The 22320-nt window shown below is 41.4% G+C and overlaps 1 protein-coding gene across 1 annotated transcript in view; it reads left to right on the top strand.

Moving 5' to 3' along the window:
* Window positions 1–22320, top strand: part of aplp1 (amyloid beta (A4) precursor-like protein 1) — a 193602-nt gene that overhangs the window by 165982 nt on the left and 5300 nt on the right. Inside the window, 10 exon segments of the mRNA XM_034173674.1 lie at window positions 4951–5022; window positions 5598–5669; window positions 5823–5981; window positions 10700–10828; window positions 13427–13526; window positions 13646–13813; window positions 13933–13953; window positions 14845–14912; window positions 15029–15094; window positions 18911–19054. Of these exon segments, the coding sequence (XP_034029565.1) occupies window positions 4951–5022; window positions 5598–5669; window positions 5823–5981; window positions 10700–10828; window positions 13427–13526; window positions 13646–13813; window positions 13933–13953; window positions 14845–14912; window positions 15029–15094; window positions 18911–19054 (999 nt within the window).

Below are 22320 nucleotides of genomic sequence, written 5' to 3' on the forward strand. Positions count from 1 at the left end.
TCCTCTGGATCATCCAGATGGTCACTGGTGAACTTCAAATGGGCCTGGACATGTGCCGGCTTGAGCAGGGGGACCTTGCTGCCCTGCAGGATTTTAAACCATAACAGCATCATGTGTTACTAATGTAATCTTTGTGACTGTGGTCCCAGCTCTCTTCAAGTCATTGACCAGGTCCTCCTGTGTAGTTCTGAGCTTTCTCAGAATCATCCTTACCCACAAAGTGAGATCTTGCATGGAATCCCAGACCGAGGGAGATTGACAGTCATCTTGTGTTTCTTCTACTTTCTAATAAATAATCATAACAGTTGTTGTCTTCTACCAAGCTGCTTGCCTGTTGTCCTGTAGTCCATCCCAGCCTTGTGCAGGTCTACAGTTTTGTCCCTGGTGTCCTTAGACAGCTTGGCTATGGTGGACAGGTTGGAGTGTGATTGATTGAGTGTGTGAACAAGTGTCTTTTATACAGGTAACAAGTTCAAACAGGTGCAATTAATACAGGTAAAGAGTGCAGAATAAGAGGGCTTCTTAAAGAAAAATTAACAGGTCTGTGAGAGCCAGAATTCTTGCTGGTTGGTAGGGGATGAAATACTTATTTGCAGCAATAACATAAAAAAATTGTTAAAAAATCATACATTGCGATTTCTGGATTTTTTTTTTTTTTTTTTTTTAGATTATGTCTCTCACAGTGGGCATGCACCTAAGATGAAAATTTCAGACCCCCCCCCCCATGATTTCTAAGTGGGAGAACTTGCAAAATCGTAGGGTGTTCAAATACTTATTTTCCTCACTGTACATGTCCTCTGAACATGGAAGCTTGGCCTGCCTCTTCTTCTTCCGTGGTTTTGAAGTTTCACTGCTAGTAAAATCCAGCTGGATGGATAAAATACTGATAAAAACCTAAAAGGATTTTTCACCCTGGCATAGAGTTGTGTATTACACTCAACAAAAATATAAACGCAACACTTTTGGTTTTGCTCCCATTTTGTATGAGATGAACTCAAAGATCTAAAACTTTTTCCACATACACAATATCACCATTTCCCTCAAATATTGTTCACAAACCAGTCTAAATCTGTGATAGTGAGCACTTCTCCTTTGCTGAGATAATCCATCCCACCTCACAGGTGTGCCATATCAAGATGCTGATTAGACACCATGTGGGCACAGGTGTGCCTTAGACTGCCCACAATAAAAGGCCACTCTGAATGGTGCAGTTTTGTTTTATTGGGGGGGATACCAGTCAGTATCTGGTGTGACCACCATTTGCCTCATGCAGTGCAACACATCTCCTTCGCATAGAGTTGATCAGGTTGTCAATTGTGGCCTGTGGAATGTTGGTCCACTCCTCTTCAATGGCTGTGCGAAGTTGCTGGATATTGGCAGGAAGTGGTACACGCTGTCGTATACGCCGGTCCAGAGCATAGCAAACATGCTCAATGGGTGACATGTCCAGTGAGTATGCCGGCCATGCAAGAACTGGGACATTTTCAGCTTCCAAGAATTGTGTACAGATCCTTGCAACATGGGGCCGTGCATTATCCTGCTGCAACATGAGGTGATGTTCTTGGATGTATGGCACAACAATGGGCCTCAGGATCTCGTCACGTATCTCTGTGCATTCAAAATGCCATCAATAAATGCACCTGTGTTCTTCGTCCATAACAGACGCCTGCCCATACCATAACCCCAACGCCACCATGGGCCACTCGATCCACAACATTGACATCAGAAAACCACTCACCCACACGACGCCACACACGCTGTCTGCCATCTGCCATCTGCCCTGGACAGTGTGAACCGGGATTCATCTGTGAAGAGAACACCTCTCCAACATGCCAAACGCCAGCGAATGTGAGCATTTGCCCACTCAGCTCGGTTACGACGACGAACTGGAGTCAGTCGATACCCCGATGAGGACAACGAGCATGCAGATGAGCTTCCCTGAGACGGTTTCTGACAGTTTGTGCAGAAATTCTTTGGTTATGCAAACCAATTGTTTCAGCAGCTGTCCGAGTGGCTGGTCTCAGACGATCTTGCAGGTGAACATGCTGGATGTGGGTCCTGGGCTGGTGTGGTTACACGTGGTCTGCGCTTGTGAGGCTGGTTGGATGTACTGCCAAATTCTCTGAAACGCCTTTGGAGACGGCTTATGGTAGAGAAATGAACATTCAATACATGAGCAACAGCTCTGGTTGACATTCCTGCTGTCAGCATGCCAATTGCACGCTCCCTCAAATCTTGCGACATCTGTGGCATTGTGCTGTGTGATAAACTGCACCTTTCAGAGTGGCCTTTTACAGTGGGCAGTCTAAGGCACACCTGTGCACTAATCATGGTGTCTAATCAGCATCTTGATATGGCACACCTGTGAGGTGGGATGGTTATCTCAGCAAAGGAGAAGTGCTCACTATCACAGATTTAGACTGGTTTGTGAACAATATTTGAGGGAAATGGTGATATTGTGTATGTGGAAAAAGTTTTAGATCTTTGAGTTCATCTCATACAAAATGGGAGCAAAACCAAAAGTGTTGCGTTTATATTTTGTTGAGTGTATTTGCGGAGGCTTGGTGTACAGTAGCACCGTGTTGTGTAGATTTACATACAGTTGTGCAGTGTTGCATAGACTTGCTTAAAAACTTTGTATTTTCTGTGCCCAGTGCTCTGAACCAAAAAAATTAAACAGGTTAAATTTTTTGCATCCGCCTCACTTAGCAAAAACCCGGGGACCAAAAACTCGCCATAGAGCTGCATAACTCGGTGTAGTCGGTATGCCGCAATATGCAACTCTACATTGGCCCCGGTGTGAAAGGAGCTTCAGAACAGTGTCTTGTTGCAGGCATTCAGCATCGTCGTAGCAACCAGCCAGTCCCGCTTTACGACGACTGTCGTAACAGCCACGCTTTGACTGGCATGTTTCTGCACGGAACTCCACAGGTCCGCGGATTTATACAACTTGCACAATGTCGTAGAAAAAGAACGCTTTGTGGTAGGCATTTTACAAACTTGGTGATGGTCACGATTAGACAGTACAACGCTAACCCCCCATGACGAAATCCACGGAATTCTGTGGATCTGCGGAGTTTTCACAGCCCTGAATATCCCACCAATACATTGAGATGCTCTTTTTATCATCATTACTATTATTTTATTTTTTTGGTACACAGTGACTTGTGTTTTGTCCAGATTCGGACTGGTCTGAAATAACCTTCTGACCTTTAAAGAGCTGTGCGTCCTATGCACAGATTTCTCTGTAATGACGTGTTTAAAATGGAGGTACCTGTCTGACCTGTGGCCATAAATGGACAAAAAGGGTGACAGTAAATCAGTCAACCATGTTGTGTTTGAGGAGACTATCAGTTTACACTCTGCATAGTTCTTTTAAATATTGTTGTATTCTTAATGTATGTGAGCCCTAATGGTAAGTAACTGTTTAACTTTGTATAGTCTTACTGAACAATTCTTCTATCATTCAGACTGGTTTCACATTGGTGCTTACTTGGAATTAATCAGAAATAAGCTGTGGGAACTATTAAAGCTGGATGTGATGTTACCAAACCATTATTTTATATTTACATTATCTTATTTCATATTGCTGCCTTCCAGACTATTACTAACATGTGATAAGTTGTTCTTTTGAGAATGAGTTGGTTTCAGCTTCCAAATGTTTGAGATCCACTGACACACATCAAGTTGATGATTGAATTGCAGTTTGCTGAAAACTGATTTTTGTTACAAATTTGAAATAGCTGGCATGTAGTTTGTAGAAAACAGGCAGTGATGTCCTGTTTATAAAAGTCTGGTTTTGTTTTTTTTGTTTTTTTTTTTTTTTTTTTTTTTTTTTTTTTTTGTTTTTTTTTTTGGGGGGGGGGTGTTTTTGTTTGTTTTTTGTAGATTCAGCTTCTTCACTCCAGAAAAGTAAAAACTCAGTGAAACAAAGAAGGATTGAAAATCGAGTTTGTATGTTTTATTTCTAAGGTGTTTATTTACATCATAAATTTGTTGAAAATAGGGATAGCCCAATCCAACTGCAGCTGAACTGGGCCCAATCAAGGCTTCTTTTTTGTTGTTGTTTTGATTGTTTGATTATCAGATTAATTAAACAGGAGTCTTAGATCAGTCTGTGTAAATTGTTCCGCTTCTTAAACTCTGCACCTACAGAGCGAACATCAGCGCTTTCTCCTTGTTCATCAGCAGCATCGTGGTATGCATTTTGTGTTTCTGATGGATGACATGTGATTTGCTTCTCACTGGCCAGGCTTTCCACATGAATACACATCATCTTGTCTTCCTCCTGCTAACACACTTTGTAGAGACAGGTAGCCAGAAGAGCAAGGGTTCAGAAACTGCCACCCCCACAAAAATGGTGTATGGGGTAAAGGTCCACCTTGGAGACATATTTTAAAGATATTTTTGCACTTTATTATTATTATTATTATTGTTGTTGTTGTTGTTGTTGTTGTTAGTAATAATATAAAATCTATTTTTAACAACTAAATCACAACCAGTGCCATGAGTGTTTTAGTTTTACTACTACAATTCTCCACTAAGTTGAACTAATAAGAGCATATAACAAATTTAAATTGTCTACTTTTTAAAAAATAAATTAAATACAGAAATCAAACATTTGGGAGCAGCTTGGATTGAAGGTGCTGTTTTTTATCAAGCATAACCATTGGATTGTATTTAATGTACTTTCAGTGTATTATTGAGGAAAATACAAGTATTTTATTGGCATGTGTCATATTAAATAACTCAGCTCAGGTTCACGGCAAAAAAAAAAAAAATTGATTGGGGCATCCCTACTTGAAGGCACTGATAATATTGAATGACAGGGCCTACTGGCTTCAATCTGTCATTAAGCCCCACCAGTTTATTCAGTTTCTGAAATAATCTGATGTCGTGTTTTCTCTCATAAATGGATAATAATTCATGCTCTTGTTTTTGTCTTGGCAGGTTGACCCCATGTTGTCCCCAGAAGAACGACAGCTCAACAAAATGCAGAACCACGGCTACGAGAACCTGACAGTTGATTTATTAATCTGGGATGAAACTTGCTGTTGCATTCTAACCCATTCTGAGAATGACAGGATCAGTGGCCTGTAAAGGTCAAATGTGTATTCAGGTTGCAGGGAAAAAAATCTAAACAGTGACACTATTAATAATATTATCCCTAATAAAGTGTGATTGAATGTTCCTGTAATATTTCAGCTATTGAATATTTTTGAATGCAGCAGGTTATTAATGAATTATTAATATAACTTAGAGTAAAAGTGGCAGAGTTTAGTACACACTGAAGCAGGATAAATATGTGTGTAATGTCATTTGTGCCTTTACAATATTTGTTTTCTTTATTGATTCACATTGCGCATTACTTTGATATATTTAATACCGCAATAATATAACTTAAATAAATTCACTTTTTGCCAGAAAATTCAAATTTCTTCCAAGCAAAATAGTTATCAGTTTTTTGGGGGGGGTTTTTTTTGGGGGGGGGGCGGGGGTTATGATTTAGTTGTAATTATGAGTCTACTTGCTCCTGTGTCAGTGGGATTGTTTATGTGATACTTTTCCACTGATAAACTGATCTTTCTGTCTTCTAGATCATGAAGGAATGGCAAGCTGACAACCACTCAAACAATTTGCCAAAATCTGAACGACAGGCTTTGAATGAGGCAAGCTTAGATGTGATGACCTGAATTGTAGACTTATTCTATTGTTAAACGGCTCCTGTGCAACGTAACAAAATACGCCATATAATTAGGCACGCCTAACTTTACTATCCATTTCACTCACTTTGGCGCTGTGGCCTTTGTCTCACCCACCAGCACTTCCAGACTGTGCTGCAGACGCTGGAGGAGCAGGTGGCTGGAGAGAGGCAGAGGCTGGTGGAGACTCATTTAGCCAGAGTGGAGGCCACGCTTAACAACAACCGCCGCCTGGCCCTGGAGAGTTACCTGACCGCTGTCCAGACTGAACCTCCACAGGTGAGGACATTCAACTCAACTCAACTTCATTTAAGCAGCACTTTCGAACAGCAAAAACTGAAACAAAGTGCTGTACATAAAGGTCATAAAAACAACAAAACAACCCAACAACAATAAAAACAGCAATAAACAAGCAAAAAAACTAAAACAGAGCAAAGTCTCATAGTGTTAAAAGCCAATGAATAAAAGTGTGTTTTAAAATCGGTTTTAAAAACAGACAGTAAAGTGGCCTGTCTAATGTGCAAAGGTAAACCATCCCAAATTTTTGCAGCTGCAACAGAAAATGCTGTATCCTCTCTGAGCGTTCGCTTAGACCTCGGTACCTCAAGGAGCAGATGATCAGCTGACCAGAGGCACCGTGCAGGGGCGTAGAGGTGAAGTAGCTCAGAGGGGTAGGGCAGGGCGAGGCCATTGAAATATTTAAAAACAAATAAAAGAATCTTAAAATGAACTCTAAAATGCACAGGCAGCCAGTGGAGGGAGGTCAGGACAGGTGTAATGTGCACCCTCTTTCGTACTCCAGTTAGGAGACGAGCGGCATTGTTCTGAACTAAGTGAAGACATGCAAGGGAGGACTGGCTAACTCCAAGATAAAGTACATTACCGTAATCCAGCCGAGAAGTAATGAAGGCATGGATTACTGTTTCTAAGTGCTGATGTGCAAGGAAAGGCTTCGCCTTAGCAAGCTACCTAAGGTGAAAGAACCTAGACCTAACTACTGCACTAATTTGGCGATCCAATTTAAAATCGCTGTCCATCTTAAAACCCAAATTAGTACATTACTCTTTGGATAAGCTGCCAATGACCCAAATCAATAGGGAAGGGTACACAGGAGCCACTTCAATCAATCAATCAATCAATTTTTTATATAGCGCCAAATCACAACAAACAGTTGCCCCAAGGCGCGTTATATTGTATGCAAGGCCATACAATAATTATGTAAAACCCCAACGGTCAAAACGACCCCCTGTGAGCAAGCACTTGGCTACAGTGGGAAGGAAAAACTCCCTTTTAACCAGGAAGAAACCTCCAGCAGAACCAGGCTCAGGGAGGGCAGTCTTCTGCTGGGACTGGTTGGGGCTGAGGGAGAGAACCAAGAAAAAGACATGCTGTGGAGGGGAGCAGAGATCGATCACTAATGATTAAATGCAGAGTGGTGCATACAGAGCAAAAAGAGAAAGAAACAGTGCATCATGGGAACCCCCCAGCAGTCTACGTCTATAGCAGCATAACTAAGGGATGGTCCAGCCCTAACTATAAGCTTTAGCAAAAAGGAAAGTTTTAAGCCTAATCTTAAAAGTAGAGAGGGTGTCTGTCTCCCTGATCTGAATTGGGAGCTGGTTCCACAGGAGAGGAGCCTGAAAGCTGAAGGCTCTGCCTCCCATTCTACTCTTACAAACCCTAGGAACTACAAGTAAGCCTGCAGTCTGAGAGCGAAGCGCTCTATTGGGGTAATATGGTACTACGAGGTCCCTAAGATAAGATGGGACCTGATTATTCAAAACCTTATAAGTAAGAAGAAGAATTTTAAATTCTATTCTAGAATTAACAGGAAGCCAATGAAGAGAGGCCAATATGGATGAGATATGCTCTCTCCTTCTAGTCCCCGTCAGTACTCTAGCTGCAGCATTTTGAATTAACTGAGGCTTTTTAGGGAACTTTTAGGACAACCTGATAATAATGAATTACAATAGTCCAGCCTAGAGGAAATAAATGCATGAATTAGTTTTTCAGCATCACTCTGAGACAAGACCTTTCTGATTTTAGAGATATTGCGTAAATGCAAAAAAGCAGTCCTACATATTTGTTTACTATGCGCTTTGAATGACATATCCTGATCAAAAGTGACTCCAAGATTTCTCACAGTATTACTAGAGGTCAGGGTAATGCCATCCAGAGTAAGGATCTGGTTAGACACCATGTTTCTAAGATTTGTGGGGCCAAGTACAATAACTTCAGTTTTATCTGAGTTTAAAAGCAGGAAATTAGAGGTCATCCATGTCTTTATGTCTGTAAGACAATCCTGCAGTTTTAGCTAATTGGTGTGTGTCCTCTGGCTTCATGGATAGATAAAGCTGGGTATCATCTGCGTAACAATGAAAATTTAAGCAATACCGTCTAATAATACTGCCTAAGGGAAGCATGTATAAAGTAAATAAAATTGGTCCTAGCACAGACCTTGTGGAACTCCATAATAACTTTAGTCTGTGAAGAAGATTCCCCATTTACATGAACAAATTGTAATCTATTAGACAAATATGATTCAAACCACCGCAGCGCAGTGCCTTTAATACCTATGGCATGCTCTAATCTCTGTAATAAAATTTATGGTCAACAGTATCAAAAGCAGCACTGAGGTCTAACAGAACAAGCACAGAGATGAGTCCACTGTCCGAGGCCATAAGAAGATCATTTGTAACCTTCACTAATGCTGTTTCTGTACTATGATGAATTCTAAAACCTGACTGAAACTCTTCAAATAGACCATTCCTCTGCAGATGATCAGTTAGCTGTTTACAACTACCCTTTCAAGAATTTTGAGAGAAAGGAAGGTTGGAGATTGGCCTATAATTAGCTAAGATAGCTGGGTCAAGTGATGGCTTTTTAAGTAATGGTTTAATTACTGCCACCTTAAAAGCCTGTGGTACATAGCCAACTAACAAAGATAGATTGATCATATTTAAGATCGAAGCATTAAATAATGGTAGGGCTTCCTTGAGCAGCCTGGTAGGAATGGGGTCTAATAACATGTTGATGGTTTGGATGAAGTAACTAATGAGAATAACTCAGACCAGAACAATCGGAGAGAAAGAGTCTAACCAAATACCGGCATCACTGAAAGCAGCCAAAGATAACGATACGTCTTTGGGATGGTTATGAGTAATTTTTCTCTAATAGTTAAATTTTGTTAGCAAAGAAAGTCATGAAGTCATTACTAGTAAAGTTAATGGAATACTCAGCTCAATAGAGCTCTGACTCTTTGTCAGCCTGGCTACAGTGCTGAAAAGAAACCTGGGGTTGTTCTTATTTTCTTCAATAGTGATGAGTAGAAAGATGTCCTAGCTTTACGGAGGTCTTTTTTATAGAGCAACAGACTCTTTTTCCAGGCTAAGTGAAGATCTTCTAAATTAGTGAGACGCCATTTCCTCTCCAACTTACGGGTTATCTGCTTTAAGCTACGAGTTTGTGAGTTATACCACGGAGTCAGACACTTCTGATTTAAAGCTCTCTTTTTCAGAGGAGCTACAGCATCCAAAGTTGTCTTCAATGAGGATGTAAAACTATGACGAGATACTTGGGCCAAACACAATCACCTCTGTTTTCTTATCATTAAATTTGGAAATATAGGGCCATCCAGCCCCTAAATTTCACAGTGAATGACAAAATGAAGTGCAGAGATTGCCAAAAAATCCAGCAGAAATGAAATGCTAAACCTGACAACAATCAGAAGGCTTATTACTCTACAATCAGCAGTTTGGTGCTTTAAAGAGTTTTTTATTGGGGTTAAACACAATAAAAAATAAACTTCCCAAAAAAAGCATTTTAAAAGGGATTCGTATGAATCCCTTTTAAAATGCTTTTGCTGCAGGAGCTGCGTCTGGATGACGGCTGCTTTCAGTGGTACTTCAACCCTCTCCAGGACCCAGTTGGAGGACCTCCTGTCCCGTTTGCGCGCGCACATGTGAACAATAAAAAAAAAAAACTGGCTGCTGCTGCAGTTCCTCGCTCTCCTCTCCAACTCTATCATAATTGCGTTACAAACAGGTCACCATTGGTTTTATTATACATCTGTGTAGTTAATAAATAAAATAATCTTCACGGACAATTCATTCGGCACGCACGTGAAAAAAAAAACTGGCTGTCGCTGCTGCGGTCCTGCTCACAGGCTGCCTGCCAGAGACAGGACATGTCCACAATCAAGTATAAACTCCAGACATCTCCACGTCACTAAATATCCAGTCCCTGATTGGTCATCGTGACGTGACAAGACGTAAAAGTTCAGATTTTTCAACTTGGGTAGGAGGGCAACGTGACACAATATCGCGCCATAAATGCGCCAATTGCTCAAATAGCTTCATTCACGTCCATCGCGTCATGTGGCTTGAACGTTTGTGGCGCCACAACGCGTCCCTCCATAGGGATTACATGGCAACCTGTTGCCACCGTCGCTCGCATCGCGTGCGGGTGTGAACGTGGCATTATTCTTCAAAAAATTGACAAAATTTATTTTGTGTTGAAATGTAGTTTTTTTAAAGTACCTTTTTCCTGTGGTACATCACAAAATTACAGCTAATTTTGTTTGTGTATGAATATTGTTTTTGGGGCGATTCCACAAAAACAATATAGTGAGTTTAGGCCTTAAGGTTTTGCGGAACACATTGAAGAAGCACATGTGCAAAACTTCACATTCTTGCTGCACTTGGTGAAAAATGGGAATTTCTGATCCACAACTCAGAAAAATACATCTGAAATGTTCATCTGCCCACTAACTCATTTTGGCAAAGTAAAAATGTGACTGTAACTGATGTTAATAAAGACAATTGACACATTAGACCTGTGCATTTGCTGGATGTCCTGTCCTCTGTAGGGCATTTTTCAGGTAGTACAGACTTATGACATATGACATATGAGCCATAACAGCTTGTAGAAAAGGTGTCTTAAGTGTGACCATTTTCACCTCAATGTCTGGCATTTTTGTCTCTGTTTTTTCCTTGCAGCCCGAGCGCGTGCTGCAGGCCCTGAAGCGCTATATGGCTGCCGAGCAGAAGGATCGCAGACACACACTCAGACACTATCAGCACATTGAGGCTGTCGACCCCCAGAAGGCTGAGCAGATGAAATTCCAGGTGTGTGTCTGTGAATGTGTGCAGTATTGTTCACTTTTGTGTTTGAGCTGTGACACATATCTGCTGATCTTTAAGCATACGGCCCATAGACTGCTGATGTGTTTGGGCAGAAGTGTACTTTTAACCACACACTCGCACAGACAACCAGTTGGTTTGTGAATGTGATTGTGCGCATATTTCTCTATGTGCACTACATTAGTTACTTACTTCCACCAGAGGATACACCAGGATAATTAGACCGTATAGGACTTCTGTTTCCACATTGAGTTCTCAACTTTTATGGATCTCTTTAGCCAGCTGGTTTGACAAGCATATTTGCTGCTGTGCAACGGCAATGACACGTCATATAAATACGGGTAATTGGTTACACATCTTGTCTTCAAACCTCCCATTTTCTGTTGCTGCGGATCATATCGATACTGCCCGTACTGTTCATATGTATATTGAGGGACACTTTGACTTAATGTCTGAGGGCGTCCACAACCAATGCACCAAATAAATGGTAAATGGACTGCATTCATATAGCGCTTTTCCATCTGCATCAGACACTCAAAGCGCTTTACAATAATGCCTCACATTCACCCCGATGTCAGGCTGTTGCCAAGCAAGGTGCTCACTACACACCGGGAGCAGCTAAGGGATTAAGGACCTTGCCCAAGGGCCCTTCATGATTTTCTAGTCAGGCAGGGATTTGAATCGAGGATTATCTGGTCTCAAGCCCAAATAGACACAGAATACACTTGACAGGAATCATGTGTACATGAATGATGAATGCGTAGTTACTTTAAAATCAAATATATTTCCGACGTCAACCTGTGCTCCAGAAACATTAATAAACTGGCAAAATTCTTCCTTCTTATCCAATCAGAATATGTGCATACATAAGACCCCACGTTATGGACCAGTCATACGCCACTTAACGAAGGGCAATGAAGCCCTAACAAAACAAGAAATCTGGACTTTCATTGACTTTCGTTGGCATCGTTTAACCTTCGCGCAGGTTTGTTCCTGTAGCTGGCAGCTGTCGCTTCGTCAAGATTTTTAAACTGTTGAAAAATTTGAACGAATGCCACCAAAAGCCTCAATTCGTCCATATTTTGTTTTGCTGTCATTCTTGACGGTTTGCTTAGTTTTTTTAACATTTGCGTTTAGTTTGACTTCGTTCAACCAGCTGAATGTTTTCACACAGTATGGAAGCAGTTTCAGAGCGCTGCTGCTGCTGCTGCTGCTACTGCTGCTGCTGCTGCTGCTGCTGCTGCTGCTGCATTCAATTTTTTTTTTTTTAGCATTTTATTTATTTATTAATAAATAAAAAAATATTTATTTATTTATTACATCTACAATGGGTAAGGTCAATGTAGATGATGACAGGGCAGGACTATGTGATTACTGATGATTTGTTTGACCTTTCAGTTGCGTTTCAGCTCCAACAACCATCCAAAACAGACCTGCTGCCTATTTGTTGTGTAACGGTACATACAGCTGCAACCGAAACATACTGCTGCTGAACTAGTGGACGTGGAGGCACTGACTTTAATGATGTCTATGTCAGGATTGTGGATTTATCATGTGTTTGTGGGATCTTGGCTGTCACTTTTTGCTTGGGATTTGTCTGTTTTCTCTTGTCTGTCACTTGGGTGCTTGGTAGTGGGCGGTTCCCTCTCTGTTTTCCACACCCTGTTCTGGTTCTTTCCTGCACACCTGTTCCCTATCACCTGCTCATCACACCTGGTATTCCATATTTTTTTCCCTCTGCTTGGTCTAAAAAAGTAACCGTTACTGACTGCCACAATTTTTTTTCCTGATTTCTTATAGTGTTTCTTAAAGCCAGAAAGTTGCCATTTGAAATGACTTTAGTTTTGTGTCATGTCTGTGATCTGCTTTTTTCTACAAAATTAAACAACTGAATGAACATCCTCCGAGGCCGGTGATTCCATAATTATTGCCAGGGGTTGTAAGTACATACTAATGACATTTGATCACATCTATTTTAGGTTATGAAAAGCCACTTCGAACAGGATTTTGACCTTGAAAAATTTTTCCAAAGTAAAATGTTGTGGAATTGGAAACTAGTGTTGCCGGAGGTTTGCGTTCGACAGTGCTATAGTTATTAATATGTTAAATCCAGCAAATCTCTTTGTTGTTATTCTCTTTGTTGAAAGTACCTTATTTTATTATTGTCATTATTATTTTTATTTATTTGATTAATAGGCAGCACAGTGACATAGTGGTTAGCACTGATGCCTCACAGCAAGAAGGTCATGGGTTCAGTTCCCCTCTGTGGCCTTTCTCTGTGGAGTCTGCATGTTCTCCCCGTGTTTGCGTGGGTTCCTTCCAGGTGCTGCGGCTTCCTCCCACATCCAAAGACATGCAGTTTAGGTGGACTGGAAATTTTAAATTGTCATAGGTGTACATGCAGGTATGAATGTGTTTGTTTGTCTGTGTGTGACCCTGCGACAGACTGGCGTCCTGTCCAGGGTGTATCCTGTGTCATGCCCTATGACTGCTGGGATCGGCTCCAGCCCCCCGTGACCCTTAATTGGAGTAAGCGGTTGAAGATGAGTGAATGAGAGAGTATTTGATATGATTTTTTTGCAGGTCTACACCCACCTCCATGTGATTGAGGAGAGGATGAACCAGAGTCTGGCATTGCTGTACAAGGTTCCTGTTTTAGCTGAGGAGCTGCACAATGACATCCGTATGCCAAACTGTTCCCACTCATTTACACATTTGCAATCTCCTGTGTGGCAATTTATTTCTATCAATCTTTGTGTGTGTGCGTGTGACTGCTGTGCTTTTTCGGTGTACCATGTGCAGAGGAACTGGTGAAGGCAGAGCGAGGAGACATCAGTGAACTTATGACCACCTCCTTCACTGAAACCCGCACAACAGAGGAGCTCCTGCCGGCTGAGAGTGAGGAAGAAAAGGATGATGAAGAGGAAGAGAACCACACTTTTCAGAATAGGCCTTACCCTCTCCGTATTGGTACACAACTGCATACTTTCTCACACATGCACCCACAAATCAATATGTCCTTAACTAGTAAAAATAGTTTGCAAAATAATTTGATTAATGGCTACTTTTCTCTTCTCTTAAATCTAAAGAACCACAGCCTAATAAAAAGGGTGAGTAAGTGTTGACTCATCATGAGTGGGGTGTCACTTGTCACTTGGGGTGTCAACTGTGGGACATTTTTTTCCGGACTGTATGTCACACCAGAGTATTTGTCCCATCTGTCCAAAAATGTGTTACATAGAAAAATCATGTTGCACTGGTCAACAAGTCATATTTGTTTTCGAAATGTGTTGCTACTGCATCATACAACAAGCAGCAAAATTAAATTAATCAGCACATTATTTATTCAGAACACAAACACCACATTAGCAAGCAGAAGTTAATCGGCTGGTTAATTATGAGAAAGAACTACTTGTCACTACTGAATAGACAAAAACATCAAAGCAGAGCTAAACATGTGCTTGTTTGCCTCTGCAAAAATATTAAATGATTATACAGTTTTAAAACATAGTTATTCTTACCTTAGCCTGTCTGTCCTCCTCATTGTGGATCTGGCTTTCCTGCAAAGTGCGAACAAGTTGAGTGCTGAGTAATATGAAGCGCATATTCCTTCATTTAAGAGTGCGGTATTTCAGTTTGAAATCATGGTCTATTCAGTTTACTTGTCACCTAAGACCCAGCACCTCTTTCTCATACACATCTTTTTCTTCTTCTTGTTTTGTGGCATTTGACATCGAGCTTTGTGGTGCTTTATCAGCACCTTCTGCTCTGGAGTGTGGATCAGACCAGATCACTTTAAAGAGCAGCTTTCACTTGCCGCATGTGTAGACTGTGCCATCTTGTGGTCACAAATGATAGTGCAATATATTTTTGACATAAAAGTAGCTTTGAAATATAAGTCGCATGACCAGCCAAACAAGTAAAAAAGCATGACTTATAGTCCGGAAAGTATAGTAATATGCATGTAGCTAAATTTGACCCTCATCTCTCTTCATCCACAGCATCAGCAGCAGATGAATATGATTATACCACATCCGAAAGAGGCCCGACTTATGAATATGAGGAAAAAGTAAGTTCAGAATTATCCATTTTTACAACACAGCCATCATATTTTGAAGTATGTTTCAATGTGCTTTATGTGCACTGTGTGATTTTGTTTATATTTCATCTTTAATTTGTTGTTAGATCAACACCTCTGTGGAGCTCAAACAGCTTGTCTACAAATCCCCAGAGATTCAGAGAGATGAACTGGTAATCAATCAATCAATCAATCAATTTTTTTTTATATAGCGCCAAATCACAACAAACAGTTGCCCCAAGGCGCCTTATACTGCAAGGCAAGGCCATACAATAATTATGTAAAACCCCAATGGTCAAAACGACCCCCTGTGAGCAAGCACTTGGCTACAGTGGGAAGGAAAAACTCCCTTTTAACAGGAAGAAACCTCCAGCAGAACCAGGCTCAGGGAGGGGCAGTCTTCTGCTGGGACTGGTTGGGGGTGAGGGAGAGAACCAGGAAAAAGACATGCTGTGAAGGGGAGCAGAGATCGATCACTAATGATTAAATGCAGAGTGGTGCATACAGAGCAAAAGAGAAAGAAACAGTGCATCGTGGGAACCCCCCAGCAGTCTACGTCTATAGCAGCATAACTAAGGGATGGTTCAGGGTCACCTGATCCAGCCCTAACTATAAGCTTTAGCAAAAAGGAAAGTTTTAAGCCTAATCTTAAAAGTAGAGAGGGTGTCTGTCTCCCTGATCTGAATTGGGAGCTGGTTCCACAGGAGAGGAGCCTGAAAGCTGAAGGCTCTGCCTCCCATTCTACTCTTACAAACCCTAGGAACTACAAGTAAGCCTGCAGTCTGAGAGCGAAACGCTCTATTGGGGTGATATGGTACTACGAGGTCCCTAAGATAAGATGGGACCTGATTATTCAAAACCTTATAAGTAAGAAGAAGAATTTTAAATTCTATTCTAGAGTTAACAGGAAGCCAATGAAGAGAGGCCAATATGGGTGAGATATGCTCTCTCCTTCTAGTCCCCGTTAGTACTCTAGCTGCAGCATTTTGAATTAACTGAAGGCTTTTTAGGGAACTTTTAGGACAACCTGATAATAATGAATTACAATAGTCCAGCCTAGAGGAAATAAATGCATGAATTAGTTTTTCAGCATCACTCTGAGACAAGACCTTTCTAATTTTAGAGATATTACGTAAATGCAAAAAAGCAGTCCTACATATTTGTTTAATATGCGCTTTGAATGACATATCCTGATCAAAAATGACTCCAAGATTTCTCACAGTATTACTAGAGGTCAGGGTAATGCCATCCAGAGTAAGGATCTGATTAGACACCATGTTTCTAAGATTTGTGGGGCCAAGTACAATAACTTCAGTTTTATCTGAGTTTAAAAGCAGGAAGTTAGAGGTCATCCATGTCTTTATGTCTGTAAGACAATCCTGCAGTTTAGCTAATTGGTGTGTGTCCTCTGGCTTCATGGATAGATAAAGCTGGGTATCATCTGCGTAACAATGAAAATTTAAACAATACCGTCTAATAATACTGCCTAAGGGAAGCATGTATAAAGTGAATAAAATTGGTCCTAGCACAGAACCTTGTGGAACTCCATAATTAACTTTAGTCTGTGAAGAAGATTCCCCATTTACATGAACAAATTGTAATCTATTAAACAAATATGATTCAAACCACCGCAGCGCAGTGCCTTTAATACCTATGGCATGCTCTAATCTCTGTAATAAAATTTTATGGTCAACAGTATCAAAAGCAGCACTGAGGTCTAACAGAACAAGCACAGAGATGAGTCCACTGTCCGAGGCCATAAGAAGATCATTTGTAACCTTCACTAATGCTGTTTCTGTACTATGATGAATTCTAAAACCTGACTGAAAACTCTTCAAATAAACCATTCCTCTGCAGATGATCAGTTAGCTGTTTTACAACTACCCTTTCAAGAATTTTTGAGAGAAAAGGAAGGTTGGAGATTGGCCTATAATTAGCTAAGATAGCTGGGTCAAGTGATGGCTTTTTAAGTAATGGTTTAATTACTGCCACCTTAAAAGCCTGTGGTACATAGCCAACTAACAAAGATAGATTGATCATATTTAAGATTGAAGCATTAAATAATGGTAGGGCTTCCTTGAGCAGCCTGGTAGGAATGGGGTCTAATAAACATGTTGATGGTTTGGATGAAGTAACTAATGAAAATAACTCAGACAGAACAATCGGAGAGAAAGAGTCTAACCAAATACCGGCATCACTGAAAGCAGCCAAAGATAACGATACATCTTTGGGATGGTTATGAGTAATTTTTTCTCTAATAGTTAAAATTTTGTTAGCAAAGAAAGTCATGAAGTCATTACTAGTTAAAGTTAATGGAATACTCAGCTCAATAGAGCTCTGACTCTTTGTCAGCCTGGCTACAGTGCTGAAAAGAAACCTGGGGTTGTTCTTATTTTCTTCAATTAGTGATGAGTAGAAAGATGTCCTAGCTTTACGGAGGGCTTTTTTATAGAGCAACAGACTCTTTTTCCAGGCTAAGTGAAGATCTTCTAAATTAGTGAGACGCCATTTCCTCTCCAACTTACGGGTTATCTGCTTTAAGCTACAAGTTTGTGAGTTATACCACGGAGTCAGGCACTTCTGATTTAAAGCTCTCTTTTTCAGAGGAGCTACAGCATCCAAAGTTGTCTTCAATGAGGATGTAAAACTATTGACGAGATACTCTATCTCACTTACAGAGTTTAGGTAGCTACTCTGCACTGTGTTGTTATATGGCATTAGAGAACATAAAGAAGGAATCATATCCTTAAACCTAGTTACAGCGCTTTCTGAAAGACTTCTAGTGTAATGAAACTTATTCCCCACTGCTGGGTAGTCCATCAGAGTAAATGTAAATGTTATTAAGAAATGATCAGACAGAAGGGAGTTTTCAGGGAATACTGTTAAGTCTTCTATTTCCATACCATAAGTCAGAACAAGATCTAAGATATGATTAAAGTGGTGGGTGGACTCATTTACTTTTTGAGCAAAGCCAGTAGAGTCTAATAATAGATTAAATGCAGTGTTGAGGCTGTCATTCTCAGTATCTGTGTGGATGTTAAAATTGCCCACTATAATTATCTTATCTGAGCTAAGCACTAAGTCAGACAAAAGGTCTGAAAATTCACAGAGAAACTCACAGTAACGACCAGGTGGACGATAGATAATAACAAATAAAACTGTTTTTTGGGACTTCCAATTTGGATGGACAAGACTAAGAGTCAAGCTTTCAAATGAATTAAAGCTCTGTCTGGGTTTTTGATTAATTAATAAGCTGGAATGGAAGATTGCTGCTAATCCTCCGCCCCGGCCCGTGCTACGAGCATTCTGACAGTTAGTGTGACTCGGGGGTGTTAACTCATTTAAACTAACATATTCATCCTGCTGTAACCAGGTTTCTGTAAGGCAGAATAAATCAATATGTTGATCAATTATTATATCATTTACCAACAGGGACTTAGAAGAGAGAGACCTAATGTTTAATAGACCACATTTAACTGTTTTAGTCTGTGGTGCAGTTGAAGGTGCTATATTATTTTTTCTTTTTGAATTTTTATGCTTAAATAGATTTTTGCTGGTTATTGGTAGTCTGGGAGCAGGCACCGTCTCTACAGGGATGGGGTAATGAGGGGATGGCAGGGGGAGAGAAGCTGCAGAGAGGTGTGTAAGACTACAACTCTGCTTCCTGGTCCCAACCCTGGATAGTCACGGTTTGGAGGATTTAAGAAAATTGGCCAGATTTCTAGAAATGAGAGCTGCTCCATCCAAAGTGGGATGGATGCCATCTCTCCTAACAAGACCAGGTTTTCCCCAGAAGCTTTGCCAATTATCTATGAAGCCCACCTCATTTTTTGGACACCACTCAGACAGCCAGCAATTCAAGGAGAACATGCGGCTAAACATGTCACTCCCGGTCCGATTGGGGTTGGGTTGGTAAGGATAGCGTATAGCAATATGAATGTTACGAGTAAGCTGTAAGTCTCACAGCTCTTTGATTTCTCTCTTCACAGCAGCCCGATGCCTTGGAGACTTTTAATCGCGGCGCCATGGTGGGATTGCTGGTGGTGGCTGTGGCAATCGCCATGGTGATGGTAATCAGCCTGCTGCTGGTGCGCAGAAAGCCATACGGCACCATCAGCCACGGCATCGTGGAGGTGCGACCTCAAGCTGGCCTTTAATTTAACCCAGATGCAGTCTTTCAGGAACATCTTGCATGGTCTTGCATGTCAAAAGCATATATTTAACATTATTGATTAACTGTTTTCCAGTACAGTAAAAGGTTTTTTTTTTAAGTTTTTTTCTTTGCTATATAAAAATCACTTTGCAGAAATTTGACATTTGCTTGTTTTAGCTGTTCAGCATGTTGATTTCTTTTTTATTATTTAAAGTTCACAATTTTTTTATTTGTTTTTCATAGGAGCAAAGCAGAAAGTGGTTTTATAATATCCAGGGGTGTGCAATGAAAATGGTGAAATCTGTGGAAAATTTGCACGGAGCATGGGGAGCGTAGCCCCCAATGAGCCAGGGTCTAGGGCCCACATGGACCAATAAAACAAATCAATTTTGTATATAATGATACATTTTTAGCATCTCCTGGGCCTGTCACAGTGGCGTATTCGTAGAGCTGCTCATTGCAGCGTTGTTTCTTTTAAATATGCCCGAAATACGCGCGTAATCAGCCTTTAACAGTGTTCGTTCATACTTGCAGCTGCGTGTGTTTGTGTTTTAATGTGTGCACACAGTCGCGTGTGCCATGCTGCACCAGTTTCAATGCTATTTTCTGCCTCTGTGGAAGTGCGCTCTGTTCTCTACTGCATGGTGTAGTGCGGCTCAAAAACAGTAATTTAACATTATTATTATTTATTTATTTATTTATTTTTTTAATGCAGCGAGTGCGAGTTTATTTTAGAGTCACAGCTCTTTTCAGCTTTGATCAGACTGATCGATCAGGGCGTTTGATGATCGCACCAACATGCAGCGAGTGCGCGTTTATTTTAAAGAGTCACAGCTCTGATTAGACACACAGAGAGAGAGAGAGAGTGAGGGAGGGAGAGTGCGCACACGAGAGAGCGCTTTTATTTTATTTTATTTTAAGGAGTCTGATAGAGGAAAGAGAGCAGTTTTATTTTAAGGAGACTCAGACTCCTCAAAATAAAACCGCTCTGTCCTCAATCTCATCTCTCACCAGACGCCTCTCTGTGACAGAGAGAGAGAGGAGAGAGAGAGCGCTTTTATGAAACGATGCAACACAGTGAACAGTCCTCATATCATGAGTCCAGTATGATAAAGTGAAGCAACGATCTTGCAGTATTTATAGCTCCAGGAGAACAACAGGGAGATGTGAAGTGGCGCACAGTACCGTGTTGAAGCATGGGCGGGTTCACAATAGCGGACAGTAGCACGGCGCTGCTTGTACTCGCGTGAAGGCTCCATGCTGTGGTGTACGCTGAAGAAAATTAAACAGGTTTAATTTCTTCCATCCTACGCACATAGCCCTCAACATACTGCTGTGTATTGAGAAAAAACTCCTTGTGAAGTGGGCGAAGAGCTGCTCATTACAGCGTAGACGATACGCTGTAATGAGCAGCTCTACGAATACGCCACTGTGAAAGCTCCTTTAAAGCCCCTTTCACACCGGGCTTGCATACAGTTGCATTGTGATGTGTATGCTGGAAAATTGCACAGATTTGGCGTAGTCCCTGTGTAGGCTGTGGTATCATGGCGTATGGGTGCATTCCTAATCTTGCTTACAGTTGCATATGGTTGCTTACAGCCATGTATGTAGCCCTCACCACTATTTTCTGCCTGTCCATGCCTGCCTACTTTTTTTTGGGGGGGGGGGCGGCATGCCATATGTACAGCGGGACACAAACTGCTGCCTCGTCGCAGCTGCGTACTTGCACGCAGAGAGAGCGAGAGAGAGAGAGCGAGAGAGAGAGAGAGAGAGAGACCTTGATACACTGGAAATCCAAATATATTGTTTCCAGGAGTTAATGGACTTTATTAATGTGCCACAATCGTGAGAGAACTTAAGAAGGTGAAAGCATGGCGGAGCGGCAGCCGGCAATTGTGTGCGCGTTCCGTCCATGAGGAGTGAAAGGTGGACATGTCCTCTTGCTGGCAATTGGTCCGTGAGCAGTAGTTAATGGACTTTATTTAACTTGCCACAATGTTGAGAGAACTTGGAGGTAAAGAAGCTGCAGTGGTAATAGCGTGCGTAATCCGCCATGAGGAGTGAATGGTGGATGTGTACATGTCCTCTCGCTGGCAATCTGTCCATGAGGAGTGGACATGTACAGTTAGGAAAATAAGTATTTGAACACCCTGCGATTTTGCAAGTTCTCCCACTTAGAAATCATGGAGGGGTCTGAAACTTTCATCTTAGGTGCATGTCCACTGTGAGAGACATAATCTAAAAAAAAAAAAAAATCCGGAAATCACAATGTATGATTTTTTTTAACAATTTATTTGTATGTTACTGCTGCAAATAAGTATTTCAACACCTGTGAAAATCAGTGTTAATATTTGGTACCGTAGCCTTTGTTTGCAGTTACAGAGGTCAAACGTTTCCTGTAGTTTTCACCAGGTTTTCACACACTGCAGCAGGGATTTTGGCCCACTCCTCCATACAGATCTTCTCAAAATCTTCCAGGTTTGGAGTTTCAGCTCCCTGCAAAGATTTTCTATTGAGTTCAGGTCTGGAGACTGGCCAGGCCACTCCAGGACCTTGAAATGCTTCTTACGGAGCCCCTCCTTAGTTGCCCTGGCTGTGTGTTTGGGGTCATTGTCATGTTGGAAGACCCAGCCATGACCCATCTTCAATGCTCTTACTGAGGGAAGGAGGTTGTTTGCCAGAATCTCACAATACATGACCCCATCCATCCTCCCTTCAATACGGTGCAGTCGTCCTGTCCCTTTTGCAGAAGAGCACCCCCAGAGTATGATGTTTCCACCCCCATGCTTCACGGTTGGGATGGTTTTCTTGGGGTTGTTCTCATCCTCTAAACATGGTAAGTGGAGTTGATTCCAAAAAGCTCTATTCTGGTCTCATCTGACCACATGACCTTCTCCCATGCCTCCTCTGGATCATCCAGATGGTCACTGGTGAACTTCAAATGGGCCTGGACATGTGCCGGCTTGAGCAGGGGGACCTTGCTGCCCTGCAGGATTTTAAACCATAACAGCATCATGTGTTACTAATGTAATCTTTGTGACTGTGGTCCCAGCTCTCTTCAAGTCATTGACCAGGTCCTCCTGTGTAGTTCTGAGCTTTCTCAGAATCATCCTTACCCCACAAAGTGAGATCTTGCATGGAATCCCAGACCGAGGGAGATTGACAGTCATCTTGTGTTTCTTCTACTTTCTAATAAATAATCATAACAGTTGTTGTCTTCTACCAAGCTGCTTGCCTGTTGTCCTG

Source organism: Thalassophryne amazonica, chromosome 7, assembly GCF_902500255.1.
Source record: "Thalassophryne amazonica chromosome 7, fThaAma1.1, whole genome shotgun sequence".
Classification (NCBI taxonomy): Eukaryota; Metazoa; Chordata; class Actinopteri; order Batrachoidiformes; family Batrachoididae; genus Thalassophryne; species Thalassophryne amazonica.